The sequence below is a fragment of the Prosopis cineraria genome, unplaced genomic scaffold, assembly GCF_029017545.1.
Source record: "Prosopis cineraria cultivar Desert tree isolate PC_DT_omini unplaced genomic scaffold, ASM2901754v1 PC2, whole genome shotgun sequence".
Lineage (NCBI taxonomy): Eukaryota > Viridiplantae > Streptophyta > Magnoliopsida > Fabales > Fabaceae > Prosopis > Prosopis cineraria.
Genome location: NW_026555333.1, coordinates 18,377,558 through 18,395,724, shown reverse-complemented (window position 1 = coordinate 18,395,724; position 18,167 = coordinate 18,377,558). Strand labels below are relative to the sequence as shown.

Below are 18,167 nucleotides of genomic sequence, written 5' to 3'. Positions count from 1 at the left end.
TATGACTCTTGAGGATCCTCCTCAAGGTTGTTGTAGTTTACTTTATTTGGATCTTGTTGGTCCTTTTTAGAGTTTTTCCCTTTCTTTGTTTCCAGAAAAATAATATTAAAAAGATTGTAGAATGAAGGGTGAGAGTGGATCCTTTTTTTTGTCCTTCTTCTTCAATCTTATGGCTTGAGTCCCTTTCAACAGTTGCACAATCCTCGTGGGGTGATAAAGTAGTAATATCCACATGTCATATAAATCTTACAATTCTCTTTATCTTGTAGAAGATTCATGCCCCCGTCTCATGTTTTCTCCAAAATCTATATATAATATAGAACAACCACTAATAATGAGTCACATTATTTATGAATTATATATAATACTTCCCTGGTCCTTATTACAAGCCATGTTTTAGAAGAGATAAATGATTTTTATTATAAGTCCCTCGATATGGTGTTAATTAAGTTTGGAAGAATTATGTTTAAGTCCTATAAAAGAAAATTAATTATTATAAAATTTATTGACAATTGAACTAAGACCATGTCAATAATTAATTTTTTTTTATGTGGAACTTCAATGTAATTCTTTCATTAAGTTTTTCTATATTCTCCCTAATTGTTCTTATCCAGATAAAGTGATTAGAGGTGTCTTATGATAGGAGCTAGTTATTTCACAATACCATTATTGTTATTCATATTAATATAAGAAGCTAAGTTATATATGAGCCATAAATATTGTGGTGATTAGTTTAGATGACAAATGCAATTGGAAGTAGGAGTTTGTTTGGATTTCAGTTGAATAAAATTGATTTTGAAAAAATTGATTGAGAAAATTGATTTTGATTATAATTGATTATGTTATAACTTGATGATATTTGGATTATATTTTCTAAAATTGATTTTAATAAAATTAAATATGTTTGAATGATTTAGTCAAAATCAATTTTAAATGTACAAATTAGCATAAAGGATATTGTTTTTTAAAATGTAGATATTGATGAAATTGTACATAATATTATTAAATTTATTGAATTCTCTTTAATAAATAAAATATGTTAATGTTAATGTTAATGTCAATAATAATAATATAAATTTTGTGAATTTATTGACTAAACAATTTGTGTAAAATAAAAAGGAATAAGGAGCCATCAATAATTAATAATCATATGAAAGTTGGAGAGAGACATGAAACTCTCTAAAGACCTTATAAAAACATTAATGATAATTGTAGACCTTAAATGATTAAAATTTCAATAAAAGATCATGGTCCTTACTTATAATTAAAAATGTGCATACTCAGTTGGAAAATTTACTAGCCACATTTGAGACTATTTGTAATATCAATCTGAAATTAAAGAAAGTTGTTGAAAATCTAAATTTTTTATTATTAATATATATAGATAAACCACTGGAGAAATAAAGTAAATATACTTGAAATTATTTATAACATTAGTTGAGAATTTACAAGAGTTGATTATGAATCACAAGTCAATTACTTATAATTTTTTACTTTCAACATATAAATAAATTAGTTAAAAAATCTACATCAATTGAAAATTTATAAAAGTCAGTTATAAATTGCAAGTGCATTGCTTGAAAAATCAACAAAAAATAATTTATTGTAAACAAAAACTATGATCTATTATTAGAATTTTAATAATTTAAAGTCTGTAATTGTCATTAATATTTATATAAGATCTTTAATTGTCATTTTTCCCTCTAGGAAAGTGACACAGTTGTAGATTGCAATGCCCAACTTCATAACACTCACCACTTCTCCTTCACTCCCACATGCAAATCAGAGGCTTACAATTTGCTAGACAGGTGTGCCTGGGAGGTAGAATTTCTGACAACTTATACATGGAACTAATGTTAAGATTAATTCTGATAAGCTCCTCTTCCCCAGCTTATAGCAAAACTTGGTTAAAGTATGAATAATTGATTATGAAAAAGATGGGTTGCCTATTTGGATACAAAAAATAATCAATCACTCTGATCAAAACCATGGTTTGGATAGGGGGGGAAAAACCCAAACACCCCCATTTGCTTATAATCTATTATGAGGGCTACAACCACATTTTGCAATAAGCTCCATAGGTAGCATATCCCTATCAATTACTCCATACCGTTACAATATTTATTATCTACTAGAAATTTTCACCTACCAATATTATCCTTAACTCAAAACACATATCCTTCTCCATCTTTCAACAATCAGTCTATCTTTGCGTTCACATTTTATGCTCATCAGTGTGATGAGCACAGACCTTCTAGGTGAGTCTGGGCAATTCATTTTATCTTATAATGATACTCTAGATAATGCAGATATAATCTTACTGATTTAATTTAATATAAAAAATATTATAATTTTTATAAATTAATTATCTAAATATGCTCTGAGTAATATAAATTTAATATTAAATTGTTTATAATTTTTTTAAAAAATTATTTTAATAATATAACATTAAAAATATATAAAAATTAATTTAAAAATAAGTGGCACAAATCAATTCCATCTCGAAATGAATGGTGCAAATCACCCAAAAGGGTGAAGAATGATGAGCATAAAATGCAAACGCTGGTCTATCTCTTCGTGTGCTCCTTCTCATGTGCCATCCTCCTCCCACTTGCTGTCGTTGTCTTCCGCCTTCAATCGACGGCCACTGACTGCAATCTCTAGCCATCATCGAACAAGGTCTGTGTTGCCCTGTTTTGCTCTCTCCATCTTCAATCTGCTCCTCCTCCAGTGTCGTCTTCATCTTCTCCTCCTCTCATCCTTTGATCTATTCAAGTCTTCTCTAGCACCATTATTAGCCTCTTGCAAGGTAATCCTCCAATCCACTTTATTTACTTTTTAAAGGTTTTGTTTGTAATTTTAATAACTTTTACTTTGGTTGCATTGATATTGATAAGGTTGGTAAAAATAATTTATAAATAAGATCGGAGAGAATATATGATCTTCTCTAACTAATTTTTTTATCAGATCTAAAGATAATTCTTTCGATCTTATATGGGTCCTCCATTTTGCATGCATTTTTGTTGCCCAATCTGTGTTCCTCTGCCGTCTTTCATGTTATTTGGGTCTCTTGGTAGATCTGGTGTTTTATAAGGGTATTTTGTTGAGTAGTAGTTTTCATATTCCGTATTCGTTATATCATTAAAAATTAATTTATATATTATCAATCATATCTTTAGTTATTATAAAATTAATATTTAATATTTAAAAATTATATATTTCTCTTTTATTAAATTTATTTAAATTTAAATATATTAATTTATTTTTTACATAAATTAAATTATTAATATTAATATAATTTAAATTTTTATAATTAATTAGGTATATAAGTTAAATAATATATTTTACTTGTTAAATAAATTTGAACAAATTTAATAATATTATATATTAATATTTTAATTTTTAAAATTAATGTTCTTTATAGTAATTTATAAATATAAAATTAATTTTGACTAAATTATCTAAATATTTTTAAATCTATCAAAATTAATTTTAAAAAATAATATTTAAATATAACATGATTAATTATAATTAAAATTAATCATATTAATTAATTTTTTTATAATTAATTATATTCAACTGATATTCAAATAAGTATTTAGACTTGTTTGACATGTGAATTTTTTTTATGAAAAAAATAAAAAAATGCATCTAAAAAATGTGGATGGATGCATTTCACATTTCCTTTTTCAAAAATCTCTCTCTGTATATCAAATATTGTATTATATCTATATATATCGTCTAATACTGCATCAACCGTGCCTAAAAATCAATCGGCTCCAGATACAAATCCCTGTAGCAATGAATAGTGATGGCTTATTTATTGTCGTCCGGCTTCCCTTGGGCTTATCTCTTCCTTTGCTCTTCTCTCCTATTTTAAACTGCCATGCTTTCCCGATATCTCCACTTTCGGCTTCTCCTTCTCCCACACGTTACCTTTTTTCCACTCTCATCACAGTAGACCGTACCTTCTTCCTCCACTCTCAACTTATCAATATGTATTTTCCTCTATTTTTACTCCATTTTCAACTTCAAGTCATGAATATCTGCACCACACGAAGTGTGTGTTTAGTTTTCAGTTTGTTAAAAGTTCATTTGGTGAAAGTTAATTTTATGAAAGTCAGTTATTGTAACAAAATTTGTGTTTGGATATATTTTTTCAAAAATCAGTTTGATACATTAAAAGTTGTTTGGCTTGTGATAGTGAAATGTACTTTTGAATGTACAATTATCAAAAAGTACATTAATTTATAATGATTTATAATTTTTATTATACAAATGTAATATATTTAAAATATTTAAAAAATGCAATAAAGATTATAAATAACATAAATTTTGATCTATAATGCTAAAAATTTGATCTCTAATTATTTTTATTTTTTAATTTATAATTTTAAAAGATGTAATAAATTTATAATACTAAAAAAATTGATACCTAATTATTATTATTATTAAAATAATAATTATATTTTTAATGAATTACTATTTTTTAAATAAAAAATAAGAGATTAAACTTAGGGTAGTATGGTCAAATAACATCTTACTTTTTAAATCCACTTTTCAAAAGTTTCAAATAGTTACGTTTCAGAAATTCACTTTCAGCTACTATTTGAATATATTTTCATGATGTACTTTACTGCAAAATATTTTACCCAAACAACTTTTAACTTTTTGAAAGTGAAATTTTGCTTTCTGAACGTGAAACGAAAAAAAAACCAAATGCACCCGAACTCCTTGCTTAACTCACTTCCGTCCTCAGCCGAATGATACTCTTCGAACCCCCATGATATCTATTTCACTTATCTAAAAATGATTTTTCATTTGAATTTTTTTTGTTGCAATCTTTATCTCTTGAAGAAGCTGCAAAATATCAACCCCAGATACATTTTCATCCTGTTGAAAAGGTAAGAAGACCAGGATCTCCAATGAGAATGTCAAAGTTGTCATACTTATAACTTATAGCGATTAAACTATATTAAAACAGACAAACGAACACTCATAAAGCATGGGATTTTAAAGATAGATAACCCAAATCTCAATCACAATCCTAAAGCTCGAGTACAAAATGCCATGTTCACTAAAAACAAAAATTAAATACATCAAGAAATCACAAGATCCATGTCAAATTTGAGGCTTGAAATACATACCAAACACCCATGGAGTTATGCAAAAGCGAAAAATAATATCGTTGAGAGAAGTCACAGAGCTTCCGACAAGTAGAAAAGAAGCATGAACCCACAGTCGAATCGGTGGCCACAACACCAGTAGATCAAAGCTGTTTCACATGCTCTGTCGTCGATGACTTTTCCAATTGTTTGGGTAGAGTTCTGTTCAAATCGATTAAATAAAGAGTTTCATATTCAAAGACAGAACATATAAAAAAACACATGCTAGTTACTTCATGCGTTTGTGGTTTACTTCAATGCTTGTAAACCGCAAGACGTGAGTTCGAAAACTGATTGGCATTGCCAAAAAAAAAAATCATAAAAACACATAAATAAAGGAAGAAAATGAAATAGATCAAATCAATGAAGAAGATACTTGAATTAGTGGTTCAATAGTTGATGCATAGTTCTGCTCTAGTAATCCTTTACAACTACAAGATTGCTTGGAAGGAGAATAATAAATTGTTGAAATATTGGAGGAGTAGGGAAAAAAAAAGATATACACAGCAACAACAATAGAGGGGGGAAACAAAAGTAGATGCTGACAAGTTGCTGGAGGAAGAATGGGAAAAGCAAGAGGGAAAATGGAGATGATCCCAAGCACAAAAGTGAAGGCTGGAACCAAACCCAACACCTTAGATTCCGCCTGGGATTCCCTCCACATGCTATCATTCCTTCTTCTTCCCACTTTTTCCCTCTTGTTTATAAACCCAACACCTTCCTTTCCGACTTCACAAATCCTTAACAGACTTAATCGTTCTCCAGAATCCAAAACAACAATGGTTTTCATCTCTTATTTCACATTCCTTTGTCTTCCTTCCACTTCTTCCATGGCAGCATCAACCCCATGATCCATCCCTGACTTTCCCATTTATTTCCAAGCTCTTCCTAAAATAGCAGCAATCTTGTACTTGTAAAGGATTACTAGAGCAGAACTATGCATCAACTATTGAACCACTAATTCAAGTATCTTCTTCATTGATTTGATCTATTTCATTTCTTCCTTTATTTATGTGCTTTAATGATTTTTTTTTTTTGGTGCAATGCCAATCAGTTTTCAAACTCACGTCTTGCGGTTTACAAGCATTGAATTAAACCACAAACGCATGAAGTAACTAGCATGTGTTTTTTTATTTGTTCTATCTTTGAATATGAAACTCTTTATTTAATCGATTTGAACAGAACTCTACCCAAACAATTGGAAAAGTCATCGACGACAGAGCATGTGAAACAGCTTTGATCTACTGGTGTTGTGGCCACCGATTCGACTGTGGGTTCATGCTTCTTTTCTACTTGTCGGAAGCTCTGTGACTTCTCTCAGATATTATTTTTCGCTTTTGCATAACTCCATGGGTGTTTGGTATGTATTTCAAGCCTCAAATTTGACATGGATCTTGTGATTTCTTGATGTATTTAATTTTTGTTTTTAGTGAACATGGCATTTTGTACTCGAGCTTTAGGATTGTAATTGAGATTTGGGTTATCTATCTTTAAAATCCCATGCTTTATGAGTGTTCGTTTGTCTGTTTTAATATAGTTTAATCGCTATAGGTTATAAGTATGATAACGTTGACATTTTCATTGGAGATCCTGATCTTCTTACCTTTTCAACAGGATGAAAATGTATCTGGGGTTGATATTTTGCAGCTTCTTCAAGAGATAAAGATTGCACACAAAACAAAAATCAATTATACGAAACAGATGAAAAATCATTTTTAGATAAGTGAAATAGATGTTTAAAAAAAATTAACATGATTTGATATTAGTTTATTTTTTAGATTTGATATTACTATCTCAAAGCACTTTTTGGTCAGAGACAACGGAATTAGATTTTAGGGAACAGTTAACGACTGCAACACAATTTTATGGGAGAGTAGAGACTTAATTTGAACAATCATAGATTCTTCTTCAAATGGTGTCATAATAGTCAACAGTAGTATCTTGAGAGGTGCAATTTCACCAAATGTAAAGTTGTAATTTATTTTTAAAATTTTATATTAAAAGACTATTTTAGGAGTAATTATGAAAATGATGCTTTTTGAGAGTTTTTTTTTTTTGTTTTTTTGGTGCCTTGTAAGTTATTATACTGTGGTGTATGCACTTTCTTGTAAGTCATTGTAGTTGTACTGAGATTGTCTTTCTTTTTTCATGTTGTAGGGTTGCATTTTCTTGTGAGTTCTTCTGTGTATTTTTGTTCATACTCAAAAGTTCACTATTTTTTTTCCTATTTTGAAGTTGACCTTTGTTTTAAATTCCCTTGATTTTGTTCATACTCAAAAGTTCACTATTTTTTTTTTCCTATTTTGAAGTTGACCTTTGTTTTAGATTCCCTTGATTTTGTCTATCATGGATAAGCACAGATCCATTGTACGATCATTATGCAAGTTGATGCCTGTGTGAAGCTTTACAGCACCAAGTTCAAGAACATGATTTTTTTTAATCTCAAGAAAGCAATTTTCCTATGCTTTCCCACTAGAATCCCATCAAGCATATTCATAGTTTAGCTTCAAGTATTGGTTCATGCACTGGCAAAAAAAAAAAAAAAAAAGGTACTGATACACGTGAGAATAATAGATTTTCATGAACGTGTGCAAGATGTAAGCATGTTGACTTTTGGAAAAAAGTACCAGGTGGCTCACAGGAATGCTTCAAAATAACTTTTGATTTGCATTATCCTATTATGTAAAATAAACAAGGTTTTCTAAATAAGTAAGAAGATTTAGGTTATATATGTGAAAAAAAAATAAACTTATACTAATTTGAAGTCATAATTATATTTAACATAATAAAAAAAATCAGCTCCAATTGCCTATAGCGATGGCCTTGCAACTACCTCCATAGGTTTAGTAAAATCGATTATCCTTTTTTTTTTTTTGTCACTTTGTACCTATATGAGAGAGTGAAATGTTTAGCTATACATATGTCTTAATGTAATTTGGCTTTTTGCAATGCTTCACCCATGCATTTCCAAGTTTAAGTCACTTATGACACTCCCTTTTATCTTCTCTATGCATGATTGGACAACTCATTATCAAATCAGATAGTGTCTTAGCAAGAGTCTCAAATACCTTGTTTGGTCAAGAAAAATTTGAATTAGCAAACTAATTTTCAAAATTTAGGTTAAAGGTTTTTCTCAATATTACTTGCATTTTGTTTTCCCTTCTCTCTCTAATTCCCTAGAAGGATAAGTTTGTCATTAGAAATATATGCTTATTATTTCTCTTCTTTTTTTTTGTAACATTGAACAAGCTAGTGCCAATCTCTTTATTTATCACATTTCTAAAAAATTTGGAGATGAAAAGCTTGCAACAATCTTTCAATTATTAGGCAGAGTTTTGATTACTCAAGTTTTTGTTGCCAAAATATCTAATGTGGGGAAATGCTTTGGTGAGCCAAACCTAAAGTTGTACTTATCTGTAAATGTGAATTTTTTTTAGTTGTTTGTATTTTTTGATTTGGAGTGATGAGGTGGTACTTGCAGGGTTTGTAAAGTGAGTCTCCAGAAGTAGCTCAAGCAACTATTAGGAGGATGAGTGAATGCGAATTACAAAATTCAATAACATAAAAACTATAATCTATTTTTTATAACAATTTCATCTTATATTTTTTATAACAATTTTACCTTGTATGTGCATTGCACAGGGTAAACATGTAAGTTATGAATGTATTGAGTGATGTGAGCTTTCCTTTCGTGGACATTAAGGGCCTGTTGTTTCTGTTTTTAAAAATTATTTTTTGTTTTTGAAAACAAAAAATTTTAAAAATTTGTTTGTATAAGTGTTTTTCATTTATTTTCTTCATTTAAAAATATAAAATTTTTAATCAAATCTTACCCTCCAATAAAATAGTTACCTACTTTTAAATCAATCTTACTTTTTTATATTTATTCTTATTAAATACCCTACAATAAATATAAAGTCATTATTAAGGAATACTTTTGAAAAAAAAAAGTTAATAATTACACTTCAAAAGAATAAAAATATCATTTATTTTTTAATATCCAACTCTTCAAAAAATGTCTTATATTTTTAAATAGAGGGAATGGTTGTTTTTAAAATTATTTTTATTTTTGTTTTTTTAAAAAAATAAAAACAACTTTAAGTTGTTTTTGTTTTATTTTTCTTGTTTTTAAAATACATGACATTCAATTATTGAAAATTATAGTTACATTGATCAATTTCTATTATTAATCACCACCATTAACTGCCTATAGCCATCATTATTAATTCATTTTTTATTCTAAAACTATTTTTTAATTAACATAAACAAACAGATTTTTATTTTATTTTATTTTAAAAATAATTTTAAAAATGTATTGTACAATAATTTTTAAAAATAAAAAATGAAAACAAAAACTAAACATGTCTTAACACTTCTCTTTTATTCAGCTGTTATTTATAGGCAATATTTAAAAAAAATTATGAATATTATACGATTGCTGGCTTTATCTTTGCTATGATGGACATATATTATAGTTTCCTTTATCCATGTAAAGTATTCATCATATAGTATATTTTATAATTATAATTAATATTAATTTTATCATTCTTTATGTTTCAATTTAAAATTTATTTTGTGAAAGGTTAGTTAGAATCTAGTTCTATTAGATAGCAAGTCATTCATAGTTACGTTACCCACTTGCATTAGCTTATACCTATAAATGTTGAAAATAAGAGGGAATCTCTCCTTCTACATGAACAAAATTAAATCTAAACTTAGCATTCATGTCAGGCTACTTCTCCTGTAATGCAAGACAATTTTATAAATATTTATAAAAAAATTAATCATTTAATCCTTATAGTTTTGTCTCAATTATAACTCAATCTCTTAAAGGTGGAAATATGCTAGACCTCTATCAAGGCTTACGTCATGATTTACTTCAAACCCAACTTAGCTTATTTAGTTAGGCTAAGTTTAGGCTTTTAATTAGGCCTATTTAATTAAATAGGTTAAACTTATTTTTTTAAAGCTTAGTCTATGAGCCCAATAGACCGGCCTAATTACATATATATAATGTAATGAAATATATTACACACACATCAATTTTTTTATTTAATTTTTAATCAATCTATTTTATTTCTAGTTATGTTTTTAATCTAATTATATTTATATATTGATTTTAATGTTATTACTTTATTATTGTATTATATTGTAGTTGGTAAGTTTTTCTTATTTATTATATATTATAATTGATAATTAAATTATATATTATATATTAATAGTTTTAAAGTATATTTGAGATGTTTAAAATTAAAATAAAGCCTATTTATAATGCTTATTTTTAAGTAAATATTTAAATAAACTTTCACGTTAAGTCAGACTTAAGCTTGAGCCATGAAAAAAGCTTTACACATATTTTAGATTAGGTTCAGATCTCTAACTTACCACACAAGCTCAAGCGTAGCCTATTTCCATCCCTACAATCTCTAACTTTAACTTATTATAACTCAATTCTTACTCAATTGTAACTAAGTCCATAAAATTTAACTCTTACAATTTAATTTTTATAGTTTCAACGATTTAAATATTAGTTCATATATCTTAAAAATAAAAATAAAAAATATTAAAATTATGTTAAAATTTATTACTAATATTTTAAATTACTAAACCCTTTTAATCTTTATCAATATTATAAATATTACAAGTTTAAAATATTTTTAATATTTGTAATTTTATTTTTAAGAAAATATAAGGACTAATATTTTAAGTGATTGAAACTATAAGGATTGAATTGTAAAATATAAAATTCAGAAACTAGATTAATTATAACTAAGTTAAAACTATAGAGATTGAAGCATAACAAGTTAAAATTTAAAAATTAGGTTACAATTAGGTTAGAATTATGGGAAAAAATGGTTAATTTTTTTAATATTTATTTATACTAGCTGTCATACACGTGTTTCCTTATAACCCACTCTTGCATGATAGCGACGCCAAGCAAGAGTTAATAATTGTATTTATTACGTTTGAAAAAAAATTAAACGTGACCGATGATTACTTATTCAAAATGCATATAATCCCTCTTAAGTTTTATTTTATGTCATGTGCGAATATCTCTTTTTAATGTTATGATATGATTGTTTTTTTTTTAAAAAAAAATACTACCAAGGATGACACTAGCTTAAGGAAGAATCAATAAGGTCAGCTAGAAACAAGTCATGTCTTTGCAATCCAAGAGGTTACTATATAACATGGGATTTAGAATTCATATGAGTTAAAAAAAAAATTATGCCCAACCTTATATAATGAAAATATTTATTTTTAATTAAATCAAGATATATGGATATTTCATATATTATATAGTTTACAACAAAATCTTATTATTAATATTATTAACAAGTTAAAATGTACTTATTTTGATTTGATTTGACAAAAATATAAAGCATACAAGACTAAATATCCAATACCTTGTTTGGTAACATGGAATTGAAATTGTTAAAGTGTAAGTAGAATTGGAAATTAGAAAATATGTTGCTTGATGTAAGGGATCTTACTTCTTTAGAGAATCTGGCCTATCAAAATTGGTGAAACTTAAACCTCTCTTTTACATCCTCTTTCATTTCCATCTTCATAAAAGACCTTTCTATGCTTCCAATATGAGGCAAAAGTCTTTTCTTATGAGTTATGAGTAAAATTAATAATCCAGCTAGATGTTATAATTTGTCTTCTCAAATCATGATGCTCAAACTCTGGACACGTTTACAATATGTGTGTGTTCTGTTATACATAATTATGTGGCCACCTGCATTAGAGCTACCTGTGTATAAAAACTATAATACTAATAGATATTAGATAACTAAACACTTCACATGCTTGGTGTGTGCTGTCACTACTGTGTTCAATGACCAAAACTTGTTGACTTCCAAAAAAAAAAAAGACAAGTTAAAATAAAATAATGCCTATGATAAGAGTGTTATAAAATTGGGACAAAAATAAGGATCTCATACAAAAAAAATAATACTATAAAAAAATTTAACTACCAAAACATGGAAATGAAATGATCTTACCCTGGTCATTCTTCCTTAAAAAATTTTGGACAAAATTATTATTTATTATGTACTTTTAAAAATTTATTGAAGCAGAGGTTGCCGGGTTGTATCCAACCATCCCTGGCTTCCCCTTTAGTTGGTGGACATGCATGCCTCTGCACTGTCTCTCTCTCTCTCTCTGTGCGTCCATGTCTGTGATTCCCAAGCTCTTTGGGCCCCACAATTTCCTTTTTTTTTTTTTTTTTGGGTTGAGAAAGGCAAGCCACAGCTTGAAAGGAAGCAATCCGAAGTTCACTAGTACTATACTAATCAGGTAAAAACATCTCCGCACACAGCGTTGGGCAGGTCCGCAAAATCCGAATGGCACCTCCATTCCTGGGTGTATCTCTGGCAATAGAGTCTGCACATCTCTAAATTTCCCTAGGGACATGCGTTAAAGACACGTTCCAATCGTTATAGAATAGTTCCCTAAGGCTTCTGATCAAATCTTGTAATGGGTGGGTGAAGCCACTGTCCCTTGAAAACAGTTTTTCTTGATTCTCAACTATCATCCACACCGGATCATTTCCTTTTCTCCTTTTCCTGGCTTTTCGTTTTCTACCTCTTCGTCTTTTATTTGCGTTCTTCTCCCAACTTGCGTTGCTTTTAGACTGTGAGGGATTTGCCAGGTGGGGCTGCTTTTGGATTTAGCTTTGGCAAGGATTCAGGCTTTCCTGGATTCCTTTCTCTTTCTCGTTTCTTCTTCTCCTGGGTGCTTTCTAGTTTTTTCTCTCAGATTTCTCAAGTTGAATTCTTTCGTCAGAATTTCAATTTGGATTTGAATATCTTGGAGACACTGCTTGATGGGGTTTTGATTTTCTCCCTGATTCCAAATTCTCTAAGGTAAATGGATTAATTGGCATTTCTGGTTTACCGCTAAGCACTTTTTCATTAAATATTTTTTTTTTATCGACTTGGTCTGCGTTCTTCTTGGGATGTCTACTGTTTTTCCCCCCTAAGAATCACATGGGTGCCAATTTTTGGCGTACTCTGGATTGCATTGGGTTTTGGATTGCTAAAGGATCCTTCATTTTTTTCCCTTGAATTTTATTTTTATCAAATGCAGTGGAATTAACGTGATAGAATTGAGACATCATATTTGATTTAGAATGGAAATGTTTGGTACTGTTAGCTGATCTTGATGATGCTTCTGTATTTGATGTCTGGATCATGCAGATTTTCATCCAAAATGGGAGACTCTGCTTTCAAAATTGGACTTTGGCTTGACAAGCTCATTGGATCTCTCCATTGACGCTGATCCTTTGTAAGTTATGTTAAGAGCTCAAAACATCTTTAGATGGAGGTGTTGTTTAATTGTAAGCTATCAAACTTCTTCGGTACCACATTTAAGTCAATAACTTGCAAATGTCTGTTTCTGGCGGTCACACTTTTGATTCTTAGAGCTCTTTTGCTTCCTCCAGCCCCTGTCTTTGGTGGGATTGAATGGACCAATCTTGTATATATCCCTAACCTTTCGTTGTCATCAACTTCTGAATCTGGGATCAGGCAAGATAAGTTTTTGGAGGTCCCTCAGATTGTATGGGGATTAAACAACCAGAAGATAGCATTTGCCAGGGCTTGTCTTACTGCAAGAATGCTGAATCGAACTCTATTGATGCCTAGCCTCAGTGCCTCGTTGTTTTACAAAGAAATTGACCTTCTGCAGCCCATTTCCTTTGACAAAGTTTTCAAATTTGAGAAGTTTAACTCACTCTGCAGTGGGTTTGTAAGGTTGGGTCGCTACTCTGATCTTCTAAATCAAACCCAAGTGCTTGAAATGCAAAAGGGAAGTGGAAGGAAGTGGACATTGGAGAGAGACATGGAGCAATTGATACAGTATAGCAGAGACCCATTTGATCAACATGAGGTAATTCGAATTGTGGGGAAAAACCCTTTCCTATGGCAAGATCATTGGCCTGTGAAGGATTATGCAAGTGTTTTTGAGTGCTTGGTTTGGGTAGATGAGATTGCAAAGGAAGCAGATAGGGTTGTGTCCAAGATAAAAACAATTGGAAAAGAAGCAAGTGGTGAAACTGATAGGTCTTTGTCACGGCCTCTACCCTATGTAGCTGTCCACATGAGGATAGAGATAGACTGGATGATTCACTGTAAAAATGTAGAGCAAAGATTAAACACAAATCAAATCTGTAGTAGCAAGAAAGAGATTATGGAGAGAGTTGGGAAACTTAAGAACACTGTAGGCCTGGAGACTCCAGTGGTTGTTTATCTTGCCGTGGCTGATAAGCTTCTTAATGATTCATCCATATTGGAAGGTTGGGAAAAAGGATTTCTTCCTTATGAGAAGAAGAAACTTGGGGTTGATGGAATTTACAGGAAGTATCCGTATCTAATTCAGTCTGCAATTGACTACGAAGTTTGCTCAAGGGCTGATATCTTTGTGGGGAACAGTTTCTCTACATTTTCAAGCCTAATTGTTCTGGAAAGAACACAGAAGATGATCAGAATGGGTGTATCTAGCAGTAGCGTGTGTAGAACTTATCTAAGATGGCCTTCTTATGCCTATAATATAGCAGGAGAATCCAATGGTCCTATGAAATGGATCACTAATATGTCTGATGCAAGTCTTCAAGCAGTCAGCTATGGAACCAGTCACTTATCTTGTTGACTGTACTATCTTTCTGCAACTTCAAAATGTAGAGTAGATTAGCAAAGGAAAGTAGAAAGGATTTTTTTTTATCTTTGTTTATATTTATTTTCCCTTTGTATTCTCTTTTGAAGGTGGTATGACTTGGTAGGCTGAGGAAACTTTTCTTCTAGCTCTGTCCTTTTTTCTTTGATATAGAAAAAAATGTATCAAATATTTTATATTCATGCTGAAGAAGAATTTGACTATGTTTGAGATTTTTTTTTTTTTCACTCAATATATTTCCTTTCTTTCTTTTGAAATATATTATCATATTATATACTAAACATGTGGGACCTACTTAGGGATGCAAGCTCATCCATTTATTTTATCTGGGGAGATGGTTATCTGACGGAAGTGGGGTCTGCTGCTGACTGCTGTCTGCAATTGTTTTCTTTAGTACTCGCAGCCAGGCTTGAGTTTCAATATTTAACAACATTCTTGTGTCTCTTCAATAATGTTAGCAGCTAAAAGGTATCATCTTTTTCTTCTTCTTTATGCACACATTCACCCACATACCACAAATCTTCTTCTTCACTTTGATTTCTGCCAAAAAATGATTGCAGAAGGTTTATATACACGTGCATATTTTATTACGGCAGGAGGGTTGAACTTTACATTTCTGACTCAAGCATGAATATTTTGGAGAATTCATTTTCTGACAACTACTGATCAGCAGCATTATTTATACAAATTTAAATATGTTTAAAAAAGAATGGCGGTCAGAAGTTCAAAGAAAGTGCAATTTAAGGTAAATTTGCATGATTGTGTGCTTGTGGGAGTTAGATGTATAACTATAAGTAGAAGAAGCAACAAGGTACAATTGAGCTGTAATAGTCTTTGCTTTTAATGAAGTGGGGCTCTTATGTCTTATCTTACCTACACATGGATCTTCATCCTCTTCCTCTGGTGGCTCCACTATAATATTTTTCCTCCTTGCAACATAACATGGTAAATGTAAATCCACTCATAGATCTTGAAATCACAGTCCACAGTTTTCTTCTTCATTCACTCACTATGCCTTTTCTGTGGACGGATCAATGTGACTCAGATATTTTCCACTTCATGTTTATCTTCAACTCTTCATCTCAAGTTAATTTGATGAAAAGTATTAGTACTCACATGTCCAGTTCCGTTCTGCTTGTGTGTTTCATTATGTAGAGAGAGAAGGGGGGGCGGTTGGTCATGCAATGATTGTGAAGGTGGGGTCAGAAGCAGAAGCTGCGATCATAGTTATGAAGTCACTGTCCTACAAGTAGAGGGGGTGGTTCTCATTCCCAGCTCACTGTTATTGTCATTTTCATTTGGCCTTGTTGTCCAGTTTATATTTTAAAATATTTAAAATTTATTTCAAAATGTTGAGTAATCATAAATATAAGATGTCCTCCCTGTCCTTGGTTAAATACTTAAATTTATTATTTATTCCTGACATTCTTAGCCTGGGAATCAATTCTATCCTTCATTCTTAACATAAAATATTCTCGCTTCTCAGTACTGTTTCTGCTGAAAAATAGTTGTTAATTAATGATAAAACAAAAAGAAGAAAGAAAAATTGAAGCAACTATCAAATAAAAATCAAAGGACACCCAACTAGGTTACAGTAACTTACCGGGGCCCTCATTCTAAGGGTCTGTTTAGTTTAACATGGAAGAAAAGTAGGGAGAGATTTTAAAATTATTTTTGGATGATAATGTTATGTTGTTTGATTTATTATAAGTAAGAGAAATAATAATTTATGAATTATTATACTCTTAATCATATTTTTGAACCAGATGAGGAAAGGTGAACAAACATCTTCGTACTTCCAAATGCCTCCAACCAAAGAGATAAATAAATAATCCTTCTTTTGCTGAAAAAGAAGAGAGAGAGAGAGAGAGAGAGAGAGAAACAAGGAGTTGAGATTCAATTCTCATTCTTAAAAGGATGGAGCTAACTTAAGTGGAGAATCTACTTTTTGTCTTCATTATCTCAACGGAGCTCATTAAATTGCAGTGCAAGACACTCTTGATTCATTTAAAAAACAAAAAACAAAGGAGAATGCTAAAATATTTAAAATTGTGTATTTATTTCCATCAAAGCACGATAGTGCATTTTAAACTTAATACTCAATAAGTTAAAAGTAAATGATAAAAAAAAATCCATTTATTTAAATTTCAATAAAAATAAGAACACTAATTAAGTGAGTTCAAGTTCCTAGATGTTTTTCCATATCAAATACTTTATTTGATTCTACTTATAAATTACTTTCAATATTTTTATTAAATTCAAGAAAAATCTTAAACTTCGTTAATTCTCTCTAAAAATTCAAAAAAATTTCAATTTTTTTCTATTAAATATACATTTTTAAAAAAATAAAATACTATAGCATGTAATAACATGCCCAATATTTAATAGGAACAAAAAGATAAAAATAAATACAATAATGATTAAAGTATCCTATAAATATAACCAAAATAAATAATATTTTTTGCTCTATAAATAAGATTAAATGAGTATATCTTTGATGGCCGAGGCTACATTATTGACTTGGCTTCCACAGTCATGTTTATATATCAGTTTAAATTTAGATTATTAAACATTTTGTATCGTTATGTTTTAGTTACTGTGTCATCAAATTTTATTAAACTCGCTTAAACTACTAAACATAAGTTTGTGTTACAAAAAATATGTTATGGTAGTTTATTTAAATTTATTATCCATTTTTTCCTGAACAAATGATGCATTGATGCGTTAGGGACAAAATAGAATCGGGTCTAAACTTTGTTCATAAACATTGGGCCAGTGCATGTTGACCCATTATCGAAAGGAGGTTCTGAGTGATTGATCCAAATTTTTGATATTGGGTTTGAAGGGCTTGCTTGGACGAAGAATTCTCACAAAAATAAATAAATCAATGATTCTCCACTGATTTGTTTCCAATGTAAAATAAGCAAAAGTTTTGCTTAATAAAAAAAATTAAAAGTTTAAAATTTAATTGAAGTCAGACGAAGAAAAATTCACAATACCAAACCAAAAAAAAAAGGAAGGAAAGAAATGATAAGTTATATGGCACTATATAATCTCACTTATGTAGAGGTAATTAAGTGTTCTATTTACCTATTTTTACTCTTTTTTTTTTGTTTGGAGAACATTTTGTTGAGATTTTTTTAAAGAAATAATCAAATAATCAGCACACTTGCGATTTCTTGACTCTATTAATTCAACCAAACATCATGTAACAGATTTAAAGACTAGCACTTCTATTTTTATATGCTTTAGATTATTATGCTTGCCATATTTTTACTTATTCTACGTAATATTTTATTAAAAAATTAATTTTTTAATCCTTCA

General features: G+C 29.7%; 1 protein-coding gene across 4 annotated transcripts; it reads left to right on the top strand.

Annotated features, from left to right (window-relative positions):
- Window positions 1–2,572: 2,572 nt before the first annotated feature.
- On the top strand, window positions 2,573–15,063 carry LOC129303622 (O-fucosyltransferase 23). 4 transcript variants are annotated; one of them, XM_054943054.1, is made up of 3 exons: window positions 12,328–13,036; window positions 13,370–13,509; window positions 13,615–15,063. In XM_054943054.1, exons 2-3 carry the CDS (start codon window positions 13,491–13,493, stop codon window positions 14,817–14,819), a joined length of 1,224 nt encoding a protein of 407 aa, XP_054799029.1. In that variant the 5' UTR covers window positions 12,328–13,036; window positions 13,370–13,490; the 3' UTR covers window positions 14,820–15,063. The 4 variants fall into 4 exon arrangements, with proteins under 4 accessions (XP_054799028.1, XP_054799029.1, XP_054799027.1 ...); XM_054943055.1 differs by having other exon boundaries at window positions 12,329–13,036; window positions 13,370–13,457; XM_054943053.1 differs by lacking the exon at window positions 12,328–13,036 and adding an exon at window positions 2,573–2,809 and having other exon boundaries at window positions 13,370–15,063.
- Window positions 15,064–18,167: the final 3,104 nt, after the last annotated feature.